Source organism: Telmatherina bonti (genome assembly GCF_933228915.1).
Source record: "Telmatherina bonti genome assembly, chromosome: 17".
In the NCBI taxonomy this organism is placed as follows: domain Eukaryota; kingdom Metazoa; phylum Chordata; class Actinopteri; order Atheriniformes; family Telmatherinidae; genus Telmatherina; species Telmatherina bonti.
The window spans coordinates 33,553,297-33,572,138 of record NC_136615.1 but is presented as its reverse complement, the minus strand read 5'-3'; the positions used below and the strand labels follow the sequence as shown (position 1 = coordinate 33,572,138).

At 45.4% G+C, this 18,842-nt stretch overlaps 2 protein-coding genes across 2 annotated transcripts in view; one reads left to right on the top strand and one right to left on the bottom strand.

Moving 5' to 3' along the window:
• The first annotated feature begins 384 nt into the window (after positions 1 to 384).
• cdk9 (cyclin-dependent kinase 9 (CDC2-related kinase)) lies at positions 385 to 10,605 on the top strand. The gene is made up of 8 exons (XM_079257077.1): positions 385 to 475; positions 615 to 728; positions 1,219 to 1,300; positions 1,776 to 1,866; positions 1,955 to 2,121; positions 2,331 to 2,502; positions 9,048 to 9,196; positions 9,273 to 10,605. The coding sequence occupies exons 1-8, from the start codon at positions 435 to 437 to the stop codon at positions 9,636 to 9,638; spliced, it is 1,182 nt and encodes a 393-aa protein (XP_079113203.1). The 5' UTR covers positions 385 to 434; the 3' UTR covers positions 9,639 to 10,605.
• A 2,628-nt stretch (positions 10,606 to 13,233) lies between these two features.
• crb2a (crumbs cell polarity complex component 2a) overlaps positions 13,234 to 18,842 on the bottom strand; it is a gene marked incomplete at both ends in the record, with an annotated part of 47,222 nt that continues 41,613 nt past the window's right edge. Inside the window, 3 exons of the mRNA XM_079257273.1 lie at positions 13,234 to 13,455; positions 14,445 to 14,571; positions 14,986 to 15,102. Coding sequence (XP_079113399.1) covers positions 13,234 to 13,455; positions 14,445 to 14,571; positions 14,986 to 15,102 — 466 coding nt within the window. The remainder of the gene's footprint in view (positions 13,456 to 14,444; positions 14,572 to 14,985; positions 15,103 to 18,842) is intronic.

The window sequence follows — 18,842 nt, the reverse complement described above, 5'->3', positions numbered from 1 at the left end:
TATATATATATATATATATATATATATATATATATATATATATATATATATATATATATATATATATATATATATACATATCGTTCCTCCGCAACGATATGGTGTGTTACCGCCACCAGGTGGTACGGAAACGAAACACCTTCATACATACACACACACACACACACACACACACACACACACACACACACACATATATATATATATATATATATATATATATATATATATATATATATATATATATATATATATATATATATATATATATATATATATATGTATATATGTGTGTGTGTGTGTGTGTGTGTATGTATGAAGGTGTTTCGTTTCCGTACCACCTGGTGGCGGTAACACACCATATCGTTGCGGAGGAATAGAAGAAGAAAAAGAAGAACACGAACAAAAACAAGAAGAAGAAGAAGAAGCCAGACATGCAACGGGAGAAAGCAAGTAACGCCGGTGGGGCTGAAAAGTAAGACTATAACACTTTATCAGTTAAATTATGTCACTGTTGTGGTATTTAACATTTATTTTATCTGATTATATGTTGTCTGTAGCCCTAATGTTTTCATAGATACCCCAGCAACACTGTAATGTTTGTTTCCCTCCAGGCCCGACCGGGAGGCCGCCATCATGTCTAAATACTACGATGGAGTAGAATTTCCTTTCTGTGATGAATTTTCTAAATATGAAAAGATGGCTAAAATAGGACAGGGAACGTTTGGGTGAGTGGTATGCAAACATTTTACTGTGGGATTGTGAATGGTAGCCGCTAGCTGTTACTGATAGAAACATCACTGATCTGAATGTTATTAGGGTCCGAGCCATACGAAGTATGACAGGGCCCTATTGTTATTATTATTATTATTATTATTATTATTATTATTATTATTATTATCTGAATGGTTATTATTATTATTGTTGTTGTTATTGTTATTATGATCTGAATGGTGGTTGTTATTGTTATTATTATTATTATTATCATCATCATCTGAATGGTTGGTTAGTAGTCAATAAAAATAATAATGTTAATAATAAATAGCTCTTCTTTCAAGTAAGTTAACTAACATTAACAGGAATCTTGTTTACAGGTAAACTGGACTGAGATGATTATTGAAAGGATCTCATTTTAAATCTGTAGATCTATAACCGGTTTAGCTTTTTTTTGTTATGGTGGTTTATTTTCTGTCTGTGTGTATAAACTACGTTTCACAGGGAGGTGTTCAAAGCTAAACACAGGCAGACGGGGAAGAAGGTGGCACTGAAGAAAGTCCTGATGGAAAATGAGAAAGAAGGGGTAAGAACGCAGGATGAAGTCGTTCACTTCATAACTAGGTTCACTGTTATTTAATAGAGACTCAGCAGTTCCAGAGTTTAGTGAAACCAGTGTCAGATGGAGTCTGGATGTGTATGTTTTCTGCTCCTCCTTGGTAATGATTTCAGTTCATTTCAGATTTATTTATACAGAAATAATTCATTATAAATAAATCTCAAGGCTGTTGTACAGACACAGACACACCAATCCAGTTAAAACAAACCCATTACAGCTGCAGTGAAAAGCATCAACCTCCACTGTAAATAAGTAACTTCAGAATCTCCGTCTTGTAGCATTTTCTGTCCCATATGATCTGGAGAGGAGCTTGATGGTTCCCAGTGCTTCCCAGCTCTAAACCTGTCAGTGATCTGATGTCTGGTTCCTCTCCATCTCTAAGAAAACGCTGAACTTGTGAAGTTTTCCTGCATGTTTACTCATGAAAGCTGCGTTGTTCCAGTTCCCCATCACCGCTCTGAGGGAGATCAAGATCCTCCAGCTGCTGAAACACGAGAACGTGGTCAACCTGATCGAGATCTGCAGAACCAAAGGTTGGTGTTTGGTTTGAGGAAAACTGAGCAGGACATTTGTTTGTTTGTTCAACCATGTGTTTGTTTGTTTCCCTCCCTGCACCTGAAGCTTCTCAGTTCAACAGATACAAAGGCAGCATCTACCTGGTGTTTGACTTCTGTGAGCACGACCTGGCTGGGCTCCTGAGCAACGCCAACGTGAAGTTCACGCTGGCGGAGATTAAGAAGGTCATGCAGATGCTGCTGAATGGACTTTACTACATCCACAGGAACAAGGTGCAGAACTGGGAGAGGACTGGGAAGAACTGGTCTGAAAACGGCACAGCTTTATGTTCTTCACGCTAAACTCTGATATGAGTCCTACGTTGTGTTTATTTTACCATGAAGGAGACTAGATGTGATAAAAGGACCTGGAGATAACTTCTGATGTCAGCAGGTAGAATTCCTCCTGATTGGTCATTAACCTCCCGGCCGTGTCGGCTCAGATCCTTCACAGAGACATGAAGGCAGCCAACGTGCTCATCACCCGAGACGGCGTCCTGAAGCTGGCGGACTTCGGTTTGGCTCGAGCGTTCAGCTTGGCGAAGAACAGCCAGGGGAACCGGTACACCAACCGGGTGGTCACGCTTTGGTACAGACCTCCAGAGCTGCTGCTGGGTGAGACCCGCTCTCCAGACCTCTTCAGTCCTGTGACTCCAGCCAGTTTGGGATTCTCCGGTCCAGACTCACTGTTTGGTTTGGATCAAACGTAAAGAAAACAGAGAAAAATGAAGTGATTTGAGACAAAGCCCGTCAGAAAAAACACGCCGCATCCTGAAAACCGTCGTAATAAAGCTGGACGTTATCGTCCCGAGTTCACGCTGCGCTTCTGAAACCAGTCAGAACTGGTAAAACGTCTTGTTCCCGTCTGGAGCAGGAAAACAAGCAGGCGGCTGATTGGCCAGAGTTCTGTCAGAACTTTGACCAGATTCTTCGCCGCAAGTCGTTTCTCCCATCCAGAGCCGTCCGTTGTCCCACATCATGTCCTGGCTGCGTCTGCGGACGAAGACCGGGTAATGGATCCAGTTTGTTTAACTGCGTTCTGATTGGTGCAGCTAGAGGGCGCTTTAGTGTTACCTGGGCAGGTGACGCATACTGGGGCAACTGGTTGGACAGATGTTTGGCCCAGAAGGGCCGAAGCTTTTCGACCGGAGGGCGCGATGAGACGTTTGAACTCCACAAGATTCTTGCAAAGGAATAAAGATGGAAGAATCTGAAGTCAAGCAGTCTGAGTGGAAGTGGATCCCGGCGAAGCGGCGCGGCGAACCAACTCGTAGTTTAGACTCAGCTCCTTCAGCGGGAGTTGAACCCACGATGTCGTCCGCTTCCTGTAACGGCCTGCTCCCCGTATCGGTATCGGCCCGCTCCCCGTAACGGCCCGCTCCCCATATCGGTCCCGGCCCGCTCCCCGTAACGGCCCGCTCCCCATATCGGTCCCGGCCCGCTCCCCGTATCGGTCCGCTTCCCATATCGGTCCGCTTCCCATATCGGTCCGCTTCCCATATCGGTCCCGGCCCGCTTCCCATATCGGTCCCGGCCCGCTCCCCGTATCGGTCCGCTTCCCATATCGGTCCGCTTCCCGTATCGGTCCCGGTCCGCTTCCCGTATCGGTCCCGGTCCGCTCCCCGTATCGGTCCGCTTCCCGTATCGGTCCCGGTCCGCTTCCCGTATCGGCCTGCTCCCCGTAACGGCCCGCTCCCCGTATCGGTCCCGGTCCGCTCCCCGTATCGGTCCGCTTCCCGTATCGGTCCCGGTCCGCTTCCCATATCGGTCCGCTTCCCGTATCGGTCCCGGTCCGCTTCCCGTATCGGCCCGCTTCCCGTATCGGTCCCGGTCCGCTTCCCGTATCGGCCCGCTTCCCGTATCGGTCCCGGTCCGCTTCCCATATCGGTCCCGGTCCGCTCCCCGTATCGGTCCGCTTCCCGTATCGGTCCGCTTCCCATATCGGTCCGCTTCCCGTATCGGTCCCGGTCCGCTTCCCGTATCGGTCCGCTCCCCATATCGGTCCGCTTCCCGTATCGGTCCCGGTCCGCTCCCCGTATCGGTCCGCTTCCCGTATCGGTCCGCTTCCCATATCGGTCCGCTTCCCGTATCGGTCCCGGTCCGCTTCCCGTATCGGTCCGCTCCCCATATCGGTCCGCTTCCCGTATCGGTCCGCTCCCCATATCAGTCCCGGTCCGCTCCCCGTATCGGTATCGGCCTGCTCCCCGTAACGGCCCGCTCCCCATATCGGTCCCGGTCCGCTCCCCGTATCGGTCCGCTTCCCGTATCGGTCCCGGTCCGCTTCCCATATCGGTCCGCTTCCCGTATCGGTCCCGGTCCGCTTCCCGTATCGGCCCGCTTCCCGTATCGGTCCCGGTCCGCTTCCCGTATCGGCCCGCTTCCCGTATCGGTCCCGGTCCGCTTCCCATATCGGTCCCGGTCCGCTCCCCGTATCGGTCCGCTTCCCGTATCGGTCCGCTTCCCATATCGGTCCGCTTCCCGTATCGGTCCCGGTCCGCTTCCCGTATCGGTCCGCTCCCCATATCGGTCCGCTTCCCGTATCGGTCCGCTCCCCATATCAGTCCCGGTCCGCTCCCCGTATCGGTATCGGCCTGCTCCCCGTAACGGCCCGCTCCCCATATCGGTCCCGGTCCGCTTCCCGTATCGGTCCGCTTCCCGTATCGGTCCGCTTCCCGTATCGGTCCGCTTCCCGTATCGGTCCGCTTAGAGCTTCCGAGCAAATGGAGCGTCATCTTAAAACTCAGCGGCAATGTGACTAACACGCTGGTGGAACTGGTGGACTCTCAGACCAGAACCCAGGTGGACTCTCAGACCAGAACCCAGGTGGACTCTCAGACCAGAACCCAGGTGGACTCTCAGACCAGAACCCAGGTGGACTCTCAGACAAGAACCCAGAACCTTCTGAAAGGCTGTTCCAATATAAACCAAGCAGAGCTCTTCAATCCAAATACTCGGGTCAGCTAGTCCAGACCAGGGTCCAGACCAGAGTACAGACTCCAGACCAGAGACCGGACCGGAGTCCAGAGTAGACCAGAGACCAGAGACCAGAGTAGACCAGAGACCAGAGTAGACCAGAGACCAGAGTAGACCAGAGACCAGAATCCAGAGTAGACCAGAGACCAGAGTAGACCAGAGACCAGAGTAGACCAGAGACCAGAATCCAGAGTAGACCAGAGACCAGAGTAGACCAGAGACCAGAGTAGACCAGAGACCAGAGTAGACCAGAGACCAGAATCCAGAGTAGACCAGAGACCAGAATCCAGAGTAGACCAGAGACCAGAGACCAGAGTAGACCAGAGACCAGAGTAGACCAGAGACCAGAGTAGACCAGAGACCAGAGTAGACCAGAGACCAGAATCCAGAGTAGACCAGAGACCAGAGTAGACCAGAGACCAGAGTAGACCAGAGACCAGAGTAGACCAGAGACCAGAGTAGACCAGAGACCAGAGTAGACCAGAGACCAGAATCCAGAGTAGACCAGAATCCAGAGTAGACCAGAGACCAGAGTAGACCAGAGACCAGAGTAGACCAGAGACCAGAATCCAGAGTAGACCAGAGACCAGAGTAGACCAGAGACCAGAGTAGACCAGAGACCAGAATCCAGAGTAGACCAGAATCCAGATTAGACCAGAGACCAGAATCCAGAGTAGACCAGAATCCAGAGTAGACCAGAATCCAGAGTAGACCAGAATCCAGAGTAGACCAGAGACCAGAATCCAGAGTAGACCAGAATCCAGAGTAGACCAGAATCCAGAGTAGACCAGAATCCAGAGTAGACCAGAGACCAGAGTAGACCAGAGACCAGAATCCAGAGTAGACCAGAGACCAGAATCCAGAGTAGACCAGAGACCAGAATCCAGAGTAGACCAGAGACCAGAATCCAGAGTAGACCAGAGACCAGAATCCAGAGTAGACCAGAGACCAGAATCCAGAGTAGACCAGAGACCAGAATCCAGAGTAGACCAGAGACCAGAGTAGACCAGAGACCAGAATCCAGAGTAGACCAGAGACCAGAATCCAGAGTAGACCAGAGACCAGAGTAGACCAGAGACCAGAGTAGACCAGAGACCAGAGTAGACCAGAGACCAGAGACCAGAGTAGACCAGAGACCAGAATCCAGAGTAGACCAGAGACCAGAATCCAGAGTAGACCAGAGACCAGAATCCAGAGTAGACCAGAGACCAGAATCCAGAGTAGACCAGAGACCAGAGTAGACCAGAGACCAGAGTAGACCAGAGACCAGAATCCAGAGTAGACCAGAGACCAGCGTAGACCAGAGACCAGAATCCAGAGTAGACCAGAGACCAGCGTAGACCAGAGACCAGAATCCAGAGTAGACCAGAGACCAGCGTAGACCAGAGACCAGAATCCAGAGTAGACCAGAGACCAGAATCCAGAGTAGACCAGAGACCAGAGTAGACCAGAGACCAGAATCCAGAGTAGACCAGAGACCAGAGTAGACCAGAGACCAGAGTAGACCAGAGACTAGAGTAGCCTAGAGTAGCCTAGAGTAGACCAGAGTAGACCAGAGACCAGAGTAGACCAGAGACCAGAGCAGACCAGAGTAGACCAGAGACCAGAGTAGACCAGAGTAGACCAGAGACCAGAGTAGACCAGAGACCAGAGTACACCAGAGTACACCAGAGTACACCAGAGTACACCAGAGTAGACCAGAGACCAGAGTACACCAGAGTAGACCAGAGACCAGAGTAGACCAGAGACCAGAATCCAGAGTAGACCAGAGACCAGAATCCAGAGTAGACCAGAATCCAGAGTAGACCAGAATCCAGAGTAGACCAGAATCCAGAGTAGACCAGAGACCAGAATCCAGAGTAGACCAGAGACCAGAATCCAGAGTAGACCAGAATCCAGAGTAGACCAGAATCCAGAGTAGACCAGAGACCAGAGTAGACCAGAGACCAGAGTAGACCAGAGACCAGAATCCAGAGTAGACCAGAGACCAGCGTAGACCAGAGACCAGAATCCAGAGTAGACCAGAGACCAGAATCCAGAGTAGACCAGAGACCAGCGTAGACCAGAATCCAGAGTAGACCAGAGACCAGCGTAGACCAGAGACCAGAGACCAGCGTAGACCAGAGACCAGCGTAGACCAGAATCCAGAGTAGACCAGAATCCAGAGTAGACCAGAATCCAGAGTAGACCAGAATCCAGAGTAGACCAGAGACCAGAGTAGACCAGAATCCAGAGTAGACCAGAATCCAGAGTAGACCAGAATCCAGAGTAGACCAGAGACCAGAGTAGACCAGAGACCAGAGTAGACCAGAGACCAGAGTAGACCAGAGACTAGAGTAGCCTAGAGTAGACCAGAGACCAGAGTAGACCAGAGACCAGAGTAGACCAGAGACCAGAATCCAGAGTACACCAGAGTACACCAGAGTACACCAGAGTACACCAGAGTAGACCAGAGACCAGAGACCAGAGACCAGAGTAGACCAGAGTAGACCAGAGACCAGAGAAGACCAGAGAAGACCAGAGTAGACCAGAGTAGACCAGAATCCAGAGTAGACCAGAGACCAGAATCCAGAGTAGACCAGAGACCAGAATCCAGAGTAGACCAGAATCCAGAGTAGACCAGAGACCAGAATCCAGAGTACACCAGAATCCAGATTAGACCAGAGACCAGAATCCAGATTAGACCAGAGACCAGAATCCAGAGTACACCAGAATCCAGAATCCAGAGTAGACCAGAGACCAGAATCCAGAGTAGACCAGAGACCAGAGTAGACCAGAGTAGACCAGAGTAGACCAGAATCCAGAGTAGACCAGAGTAGACCAGAATCCAGAGTAGACCAGAGACCAGAATCCAGAGTAGACCAGAGACCAGAATCCAGAGTAGACCAGAGACCAGAATCCAGAGTAGACCAGAGACCAGCGTAGACCAGAGACCAGAATCCAGCGTAGACCAGAGACCAGAATCCAGCGTAGACCAGAGACCAGAATCCAGCGTAGACCAGAGACCAGAATCCAGCGTAGACCAGAGACCAGAATCCAGCGTAGACCAGAGACCAGAATCCAGCGTAGACCAGAGACCAGAGTAGACCAGAGTAGACCAGAGACCAGAGTAGACCAGAGACCAGAGTAGACCAGAGACCAGAGTAGACCAGAGTAGACCAGAGACCAGAGTAGACCAGAGACCAGAGTAGACCAGAGACCAGCGTAGACCAGAGTAGGCCAGAAACCAGAGTAGACCAGAGACCAGAGTAGACCAGAGTAGACCAGAGACCAGCGTAGACCAGAGTAGGCCAGAAACCAGAGTAGACCAGAGACCAGAGTAGACCAGAGACCAGAGTAGACCAGAGACCAGAGTAGACCAGAGACCAGAGTAGACCAGAGTAGACCAGAGACCAGCGTAGACCAGAGTAGGCCAGAAACCAGAGTAGACCAGAGACCAGAGTAGACCAGAGTAGACCAGAGACCAGAGTAGACCAGAGTAGACCAGAGACCAGCGTAGACCAGAGTAGGCCAGAAACCAGAGTAGACCAGAGACCAGAGTACACCAGAGTAGACCAGAGTCCAGAGTAGACCAGAGACCAGAGTAGACCAGAGTAGACCAGAGACCAGCGTAGACCAGAGTAGGCCAGAAACCAGAGTAGACCAGAGACCAGAGTAGACCAGAGTAGACCAGAGACCAGAGTAGACCAGAGTAGACCAGAGACCAGCGTAGACCAGAGTAGACCAGAAACCAGAGTAGACCAGAGACCAGAGTAGACCAGAGTAGACCAGAGACCAGCGTAGACCAGAGTAGACCAGAAACCAGAGTAGACCAGAGACCAGAGTAGACCAGAGTAGACCAGAAACCAGAGTAGACCAGAGTCCAGAGTAGACCAGAGACCAGAAGCAGCATTTAGCTGCCAGATGAAACTTTCACCAAACGTAGAAACTTTTATCTCCAGGTTAAAACATTTTTCTCCTGCATGAAATCTGCAGAGTAACTTTTACTTAATTCTGCTTTCAGTTATTTTAATATAATTTATGATTTTATTTATGATTTTATTGTGTCTATTTGTTTTCTTTTGTGCTTTTTTCCTGCAATGTTTTTATCGTTTCATGTAAAGACTGAACAGTCTGGTCCGTGACCGGCGCTGTAGAAACAACCCGGCCTTGCCTGTAGAAGCTGACTTTAGTCTCTGGATCTGTAGGGGAGCGGGACTACGGCCCCCCCATAGACCTGTGGGGGGCAGGCTGCATCATGGCGGAGATGTGGACCAGGAGTCCCATCATGCAGGGCAACACGGAGCAGCACCAGCTCACGCTGATCAGCCAGCTCTGCGGCTCCATCACCACCGAGGTGAGACGTTTTTCTGGCGGCGCGGCGGCGCGCTCGCCTTCTGGACGGACGCTGAGCTCTGCTTCCTGTCCCTCAGGTCTGGCCCGGCGTGGATAAGAAGTATGAGCTGTACCAGAAGATGGAGCTGCCGAAAGGCCAGAAGAGGAAAGTCAAGGACCGTCTCAAGGCCTACGTCAAAGACCCGTATGCTCTGGATCTCATAGACAAGCTTCTGGTTCTGGACCCGGCGCAGCGCACGGACAGCGACGACGCTCTCAACCACGACTTCTTCTGGTCGGACCCCATGCCATCCGACCTGAAAAACATGCTCTCCACCCACAATACCTCCATGTTCGAATACCTGGCTCCCCCCAGGCGGAGAGGCCACATGCCCCAGCAGCAGCCCAACCAGAACCGGAACCCAGCCACCACCAGTCAGACCGAGTTCGACCGAGTCTTTTAGTCCAAACCGGACTGAAGGGATCAGTTCCAGTCTGGGCTGGTGCTCCACAGAAGATGTCCAGTGAACTGTCTGGTTCCGCTGGTTTCAGGTTGTTTTGCTTCTTACGTTCTGTGGTGCAAAACATTTGTAGAATTTGTGTTTTTATGACAAACAGTGAAGTTTATTTAAACAGTTTACAAGTTTTCTGGAGACGCCACAATAAAAAGCTCGTTTTATTTCCACTGGACGTCGCTACAGAGGAAAAACCAGTTAAACCAGCAACGACACGTACAGCACCACCACTGACCAGGAGACTTTGCAGACTCGTGTTGATGTTTGATTTTAACTCTTTTATTTAACAAAGATGAGAAGAAAAGGAACATTTCCAGCCATGAATGGAAGGAACTTTAACTTCTGATGACTTTTCTGACAAACATTAAAGCAAAATTCATTAAAACCCGAAGAACAACTTTTTATTCTCATGTTTATCAGGTGTTTCTGCACGGTGGCGTAGCGGTTAGCTCGGTGAAAGGTCGCTGGTTTGAGCCTCCAGCTCATGTTGGCTATGATGCTGGTCTAACTGGTAAGAGTCCCTGTGATGGACTGGTGACCTGTCCAGGTGGACTCGCCCGCTGGCTGCTGGGATAGACTCCAGTTTCTGGGGAACCCTTCAGAAAAGCACAGTTTTTGGTGGATCTGTTCTTCCTCTGAACCCTCCTGCACCATTCTGGACCCACAAACCCAGTCCTCCATTCCTGCACTTCAAATATGGACTGGAAGGAAGCGTCTGTCATCTGGGCATGATCTGATGTGATTTACAAAAAATAAAATCTACATTTCAGTCCAGATATTAAGAGAGTGTTTCGTAGGGGATTTGCAATGTTGAGAGTTTTTATACTAAACTGGAATCTACCTTCAGGTTTATTTGGGTCTCTCTGGACAAACGTGTCTTTAATGTGCAGCTCAGGATGTGAGATTCAGAGAAACCTGCTGCTTTTCCTTTCATAGGATATTATTCATTTGTGTTGATTTGTTTGCAGGGTGCTCTGAGATAACCCTGTGTGTTAAAAAATAAAAATTATACTTTCATTTTATTAGAGTCATGATACATTTCACAAAAGAAGAAATATACGTTCTGTATATTTCAAATAAACTGGTTTAAGAGGGGTGCTCACGTCACATAAACACAGACTAATGGTCCAGTTTAAAGTAGCAATGAGACGCGCATCATAAAACACGGCCGGAAAAACCGTCTGGTTCATCCAAAACACCCAAATTCTGCTTCTGCAATAAACAAAGAAAAAACACTTTTTCTCCAAATAGGAAAAGAAATCAGGTTAATAATTCCTTTAGGAGTTGCTCATCATCTTAATAATGGAACATCTAAATATTACAATTACTAGGAACGTTTCTTTTGGGGACATAATGGACGGATTGAGGTGTAGTCCAGTCTGTATACGTGTCTATGTAGAGTAGACACTTCTTTACCAGTCAGTATTAAGTAGAACTACCTATTTTTGGGAAAACTGAATAGTCTTTCACTTTTTCCTGAAAATATCATTTTTCTGGGCTTTTTTTCCTGTTTTTAAAAAAACAAAAGCAAAAACTTTAGAGTTCACCCATTTCCACGACACCGCTGGACTGATTCAACTGAATTACAGAATCAAAGCTAATTTCTCTCAGCCGGATGGCTTATTATGATAAAATATGGTTTTTACAGCTTCGTTAAAAAGTTCATGTGACATAAAACGCTGTTTCCTCGACTGACCACAGACATCAGCGACCTGCAGAGATCCAGGAGCTGGAGTCACTATGGCCAGAAACAAACCGTTTAAATCAACAATTTACACATATTTCAGAGGTGAAAGTCATTTATTTACAGATGCATATCCCTTTATTGTTTTAATGTGAAATCAGTATGTGTGCTGACAGAGCAAATGAAACAGATCAGTAAATCATCCTTTGTCCTAATGTAGATGATTTCAGCTAAATACACGCAGATAGAGAGACTTTTATGATATATTTATAGACTGTCATGTGGAAATATCAGCAACATAAACTACAGAAGAGACGCACAAACATGCAAAACCTGCTTTAAAAGAACATCCAGACATGAGCAAATGTTTGCGGAGCACCTTATATGTGCTGGTTTCTGTATTTTTGTGAAGATGAATTTATACAACTTGCATATAAAAACATATTTGTGAATCAGGGAATGTCTAAAAGCCTCCATAAGGCCAGTCAGCATGTCGATGTTTCCCTTTCAGTGCATGAAAAAGCCTGAAATCTTCAAGCATCATTTTAAAGCCAGGACTTTTTGTTGATGTGTTTAAATGAGACACATCAACAGATCACAGAAGATTTCAGGCCAGTAAGTTTGTTTAATACCTGCTGGAGCCGTCAGCAGAGCAAGAGGGGTGAAGGTGGGATGGACACCAGTATCACCACACCAGGTTCCGTTTCCAGACTATTCATCCTGTAACACGTAGCTGGAGGGAGTTTTCTTCCTGTGCAGGTACAACTACTAATGTTCTGTTAACCTGATCTGAGCATGAAGCTGCTCATCTAATTAGTTTTAGCATGAAACAGGAAAACCACGTCAGATTTAGACTTCTGAAACAACCATGTGGGAAGCTCAAATCATGAGCATCCACTACAGAACGGATCGACGAGATGCAGAAAGCATTAAAACTGGAGACATCACTGAAAACTGGAAGGATGGAGGGCAGCCATCATCTTCCATGAAGAAATGTGGCGGGAAAGACTTCCAGAATGATGGTGATCACTTACACTGCAAAAAACTGAAATCTAAGGAAGATTAAACATCTTAAACTGAGTACACATCTGCTTATTTGTTTAAAGGTAGGATAATTCTTGTTTTAAGAGTATTTTTACTTGTTTTGGGAAGTCTTGACAAGCCAAATTTTCTTGTTCTGTTGGCAGATCATTTATCTTATTTTAAGCAACATTTACCTCATTTTGTATTTTTTTCTTGTTTTTTAAGGCTGAGTTTTTGCAGTGTAAACGTTCACATGGAAGAAAAACAACAGTAGAACTCAGAACTGTTTAATAGTGAAAGTCTGAACATTTCCACATGGACAGTGTGACGGGACTGGAACAGCCCTGTACCCACTGGGAAACCACTCATCAGTGGGGCTAAACGGAGAAAAGGCTTCGGATGGCCTGGAAGCAGAAAGACTGGAATGTAATGGGAGAAGGTCATGTGGTCTGGTGAGTCCAGATAGACCCTGTTCCAGAGGGATGGAGCATCAGGAGACAGGCAGAGGTCATGTCTAGTACAAGCCAGTCTACCAGTTGGTCAGGTCCAGGTCCAGGTTCGCAGGAGTCCTCATGCTGGTTACTGGTACAACAGTGCTGCTGGAAACTGGTATGAAATCATCTGAAACCATTGCTGTCAGACCTGGGATGTGATCCAGAATCTTTCCATGGGAGCTGGAATGAAAACCGGGACGGTCCACACACACCATGAAACTGGTGCGAAGCGGCGCCAGGTCAGTACATGGCCTTCACCACAAGGGGGCAGTATTTACCAACACGCTGGACATCCTGCAGGGAGTCTTTGCTCCGATCAGATCTGAACCAGTCAGATTTGGTGTCAGATGAGTCTTTCCTCTGGGGGGACTTTCAGCATGCTGTCCATCTCCAGACGGGCTCCGGCGAGCTCCTGAGAGCTGGGGCTGTACACCCCCTCTGACTGACGCTTCTTCCTCGCTGTGAGCAGCATGAAGGTCATGCCGATTATCAGAACCAGCGCGCAGAGGCAGAGCAGTGGGATGGCGATCATCGGCCAGGGAATTCCTTGTTTATGGGCTTGTTTCTGCAAACAAACAGACAACAAACATTAAAGCTTAATTATGGCGATTTAAACTGTTGATTTTGTGTTTCCAGTTGTCTGATGGCAGCAAAATGTCAAAATGATTCTGCTTCCATGAAGCTCCAGATGTTCTGTATTGGTGTGGACTGCAGCAGACCAGTTCTCCTGTTCCACCATCAGGATGTGGTCCAGCATGGTGGAAGGTCTTCCCTGAAAGAGACGTTGTCTGGATGGGAGCAGATGTTTCAGCATTGATGGAGCTTCCCAGATGTGGAAGCTGCCCACGCCATCGGCACTAATGCAACCCCATCCCATCAGAGATGCAGGCTGATAACAAGCTGGATGCTCCCTCTCCTCTTTAGTCTGCAGGACACGCCGTCCATGCTGTCCACAAACTATTCCACATCTTCATCCAGGTTTCCACTCAGAACATTTTAAATGAGCTTTGGTCCAGAGAAGACGGCGTGTTTCTGGATCCTCTTCACACATGATGGAGCTTTAACCTGCATGTGTGGTTCTAAAGATTTCTGGGGGTTTTCCTGAGCCCATGCAGCATTTCCAGAATCGTGTCTGCTTTCATACAGAAGACATGATATTATACCCTGTAGGTCAGGGATCCTCAAGCCTGGTCCTGTAGGACCGGTGTCCTGCAGGTTTTCCAAGTGTCCCTGCTTCAACACACCTGACTGTAAACAGTTTGTATCTAGAAGATGCACAGAGTCTCAGTCAGGATGTGTTTCAGCAGGGACACCTGGCTAGCCTGCAGGACACCGGCCCTCGAGGACCAGGATCTAGGATCTGGATGGAGGACCAGGATCTCGGATCTGGATGGAGGACCAGGATCTCGGATCTGGGTGGAGGACCAGGATCTAGGATCTGGATGGAGGACCAGGATCTAGGATCTGGATGGAGGACCAGGATCTAGGATCTGGATCGAGGATCTCTAGTATTATCCATAACTAGACCTAAGAATAATGAAGCAACAAACTTACGTTGGCGTCACAGGTTGGACCGCTGTATCCAGGCGGACATTCACAGACAAACATATTGAATCGATCCAAACAGGAACCTCCATTCTGGCATGGGTTCGAGTCACATTCATCGATCTCCATTTCACACCTGTAAGAAACAAGTAAAAGGTCAGAAACAGTCAGTAAAGGTGTGTTTGGTAGACCTAACAATGGTAAAAAGATACTTCTGATTGTTTATTTCCCTTTTAAATTAAGCCATATTTAGAGAAAAACACTGATTCAAGTCATAACAGGAAGCACTGGTTGAGTGTTTATGAGTGTGGACCTTTTAACACCTGCTCCAGCTTCCAAACATCACACCCTTCCTCTCATCCCAGTTCAGGTTGATTCATTTATATGGCACAACATTAATTACAAAAGTCAATGATCATTTCATCCCATTTCCACCTGCTGGTGACTGGGAAGATAAGAACCTTAAACTTCTTAAAGAGGCAAAACAAGAGAAGTAAAGCAGAACATGAGCTGGTCTGTGTAAAACACAACACATGAAGAGAGCTGTTACCTGCTTCCTGTGAAACCAGGCATGCATGTACAGTTAGCTCCCCACAGCCCGTCGTTGCAGACGCCTTCATTAGCACACCGGACATCTTCCCTGCATGTTATTGGAGGGTAGTCCCACCTGGTCAAAAGACATTAAACATACTTTAAAACAAAAAACATTTCCTGTACAACCCAAAAAGTCTCTGAGAATACATATATATATATATATATACATATACATATACATATATATACACATATATATATATATATATGTATGTATATATAAAGATCTACATCAACTCATATTTCATTCCCAGGAGAAGATAACCAACATATCAGGCGTAAAAACGGAGAGATTTTATTATTTCATGGAAAAAACGAGCTGATTGTGAATCTGATGCAACACGTCTGTAAAAAGTTGGAAGAGGAGCAACGAAGGGCTGGAAGAGAAATTAGAAGTAAAAATAAGCAGCAAAGGGAACATGTTGCAGTTAATTAGCTTATGAAAAATGAAATATGAGTTGATGTAGATCTTTATATATACATACATACATATATATATATGTATATATATATATATATATATATACATATACATATATATATATATATATATATATATATATATATATATATGTATATGTATATGTATATATATGTATATATATATATATATATATATATATATATATATATATATATATATATATATATATATATATACATATACATATACATATACATATACATATATATATATATATATATATATACATATATATACATATACATATACATATATATATATATATATATATATATATATATATATATATATATATACATATATATATATATGTATGTATGTATATATAAAGATCTACATCAACTCATATTTCATTCCCAGGAGAAGATAACCAACATATCAGGCGTAAAAACGGAGAGATTTTATTATTTCATGGAAAAAACGAGCTGATTGTGAATCTGATGCAACACGTCTGTAAAAAGTTGGAAGAGGAGCAACGAAGGGCTGGAAGAGAAATTAGAAGTAAAAATAAGCAGCAAAGGGAACATGTTGCAGTTAATTAGCTTAACTGCAAACTAGGGATGCACCATTACCGATACTGGCATCGGTATCGCTCAATACCACACGACCTACTTTCAATATTTCGCCGGTTATTGAAACCGTATGCTGAACAAACTACGGGAATAGTTTCTGGATGTCGTTTAACTACGGTTGACTCTTTAATTTATTTACATGTATTAATTTATCAACATAGAGAGACAGTTGTACAAAGTCTGAAAATAAAGTATCGTATCAAAACTGTGCAGTTCAAAAGTTATCCAGAAAAACACACGGAGAGCGTAAACCTCTGCCAAGGTCTTTAAAAAGTTCCTGGATCCAAACGGTGATCTGAATCACCACCAAAATTAAATCAGTTCTTCCTTTTTACATTTTCAACAAGTCCTGAAAATTTCATGAAAATCCGTCCATAACTTTTTAAGTTATCTTGAACACAAACAGATAGTCTGTAAAAACATTACCTCCTTGGTGGAGGTAATTATGCCACCATGTAAATCTCTCTTTGTGAAACAACAATATCATATTTTTCCATAAACACCTCATAGGAGTGAAATTTATTATTTACATTTAGTAGATTATTCACTGTGTTAACATTATTTATAAACCAGTTATGTAGAAAAGTGTTTTGTTTGTGTGTAATATGTACGCGTTGTTCCACAGAAAACAGTTATGTGGGGAAACTACATTGAATCTGCAACAAAACTCGAACGCGGAGACCCATCCAATTTGGCGGCAACCCATCCAATATGGCGTCAACCCATCCAATATGGCGGCGACCCATCATATATGGTGGTGACGCTGGTTCACTCTCCGGCCTACAATGTATATATGATGTCTATGCCTAGGTCGTCCAACAGTTCGGCTAAGGCTAGCTATGCTACACTGCTGCAGTTAGCCATCAGCTGCGTTAACTTTAGCCGGAACATAGACATAGTAAACATATATATCTATATGTCTATGAGCCTGTCTCTAACTGGTCTGTGTGCCAGTACTGGTTTAGTCCAGTTCGGTCTTCAAGATCTGCCATCCTGAAACTTTTAGATGCAACCTTTGTCCAACACTCCTGAATCAAACAAACGGCTCGTCACCAGGCCTCGGCTGAGCGGGACGCCATGCAGACGAGGGAATTCAGCTTTTTCATTCAGGTGTGCTGGAGAACGGTTGCTTCTGAAAGTTGGAGGATGGTGGTTCCTGAGGACCGAACTTGAGCACCTCTGGTTTAGTCATTTCATAACTCTTCCTGCCTGAAACCAAAGAGCAGAAATGATGCGACAATAAACAAATATACTGATGGATTTTTGGTGTAAAATTACAGACACGGAGAGCTGTCATCCTCATAAAAAAAAAAAAAAAAGTTTGGGCCTTATCACTTTATAACGTGATAATTTTATTGTAAAAACGTGAAACATATCATGTATCTGACAACGTGAACTTGGTCATTTTCGACTTAAGACAAGGAAATTGTGCGTGGGGTGGACAGGAGGTCACAAATGGCTCATTTACAGGATTTGATAGAGATTTTCTCCATACTTGCATTGAGACATTGTGAAATTATGGTGCTTTGGAACGCTTTGGATCACATTGTAATAAATATGCGTAGTGTAAAGACAGTTTTAAAAGTCATGGGTCTGCACAGAAGGAAAAATGCGTCTGATACCCATGACATGGCATCATTTCTAATTGAAACTTGAGTGGCATGAGAATCGCTAAGAATGCAAACATCATCTTAGGTGCATCCAAGTGCCATCTATCCATCCCTCCTCTACCGCTTATCGGGGTTCTGGTCGCGGAGGCAGCAGCCTAAGCAGGGAAGCCCAGACTTCCCGCTCCGCAGCCACATTTGCCAACTCTGCGGGGGGGATCCCAAGGCGCTCCCGGGCCAGCTGAGAGATATAATCCCTCCAACGTTCAATTGGTTATACATTTTTACAATAAAACATATCACGTTGTAACGTGATACGTTTCACGTTTTTACAATAAAACTATCACGTTATAACGTGATACGTTTCACGTTTTTACAATAAAACTATCACGTTATGACGTGATACGTTTCACGTTTTTACAATAAAACTATCACGTTATGACGTGATACGTTTCACGTTTTTACAATAACGTGATACGTTTCACGTTTTTACAATAAAACATATCACGTTATAACGTGATACGTTTCACGTTTTTACAATAAAACTATCACGTTGTAAGGTGATACGTTTCACGTATTTACAATAAAACATATCACGTTATAACGTGATACGTTTCACGTTTTTACAATAAAACTATCACGTTATAACGTGATTCGTTTCACGTTTTTACAATAAAACTATCACGTTATAACGTGATACGTTTCACGTTTTTACAATAAAACTATCACGTTATGACGTGATACGTTTCACGTTTTTACAATAACGTGATACGTTTCACGTTTTTACAATAAAACATATCACGTTATAACGTGATACGTTTCACGTTTTTACAATAAAACTATCACGTTGTAAGGTGATACGTTTCACGTATTTACAATAAAACATATCACGTTATAACGTGATACGTTTCACGTTTTTACAATAAAACTATCACGTTATAACGTGATACGTTTCACGTTTTTACAATAAAACATATCACGTTATAACGTGATAAGGCCCAAACTTTTTTTTTATGAGGATGACAACTCTACGCTTCCGTATAAAAAAAGAGTAGTTTTACGCGTCACTTTTTCCTGAAAAAACGTTTTTCCGAGATTTTTTTCTTTTTGAGGGGCCGCCACACCTCTAAACTACGGTGTTCATGGTACA

What these genes read in the sequence shown, in the direction of transcription:
- cdk9 (XM_079257077.1), top strand. Translation starts at nt 435, where the DNA reads ATGCAACGGGAGAAAGCAAGTAACGCCGGTGGGGCTGAAAA. An exon ending in ACTACATCCACAGGAACAAG is followed by an intron (nt 2,122 to 2,330) that starts GTGCAGAACTGG and finishes GTGTCGGCTCAG; the next exon opens with ATCCTTCACAGAGACATGAA. An exon ending in ACCTCCAGAGCTGCTGCTGG is followed by an intron (nt 2,503 to 9,047) that starts GTGAGACCCGCT and finishes CTGGATCTGTAG; the next exon opens with GGGAGCGGGACTACGGCCCC.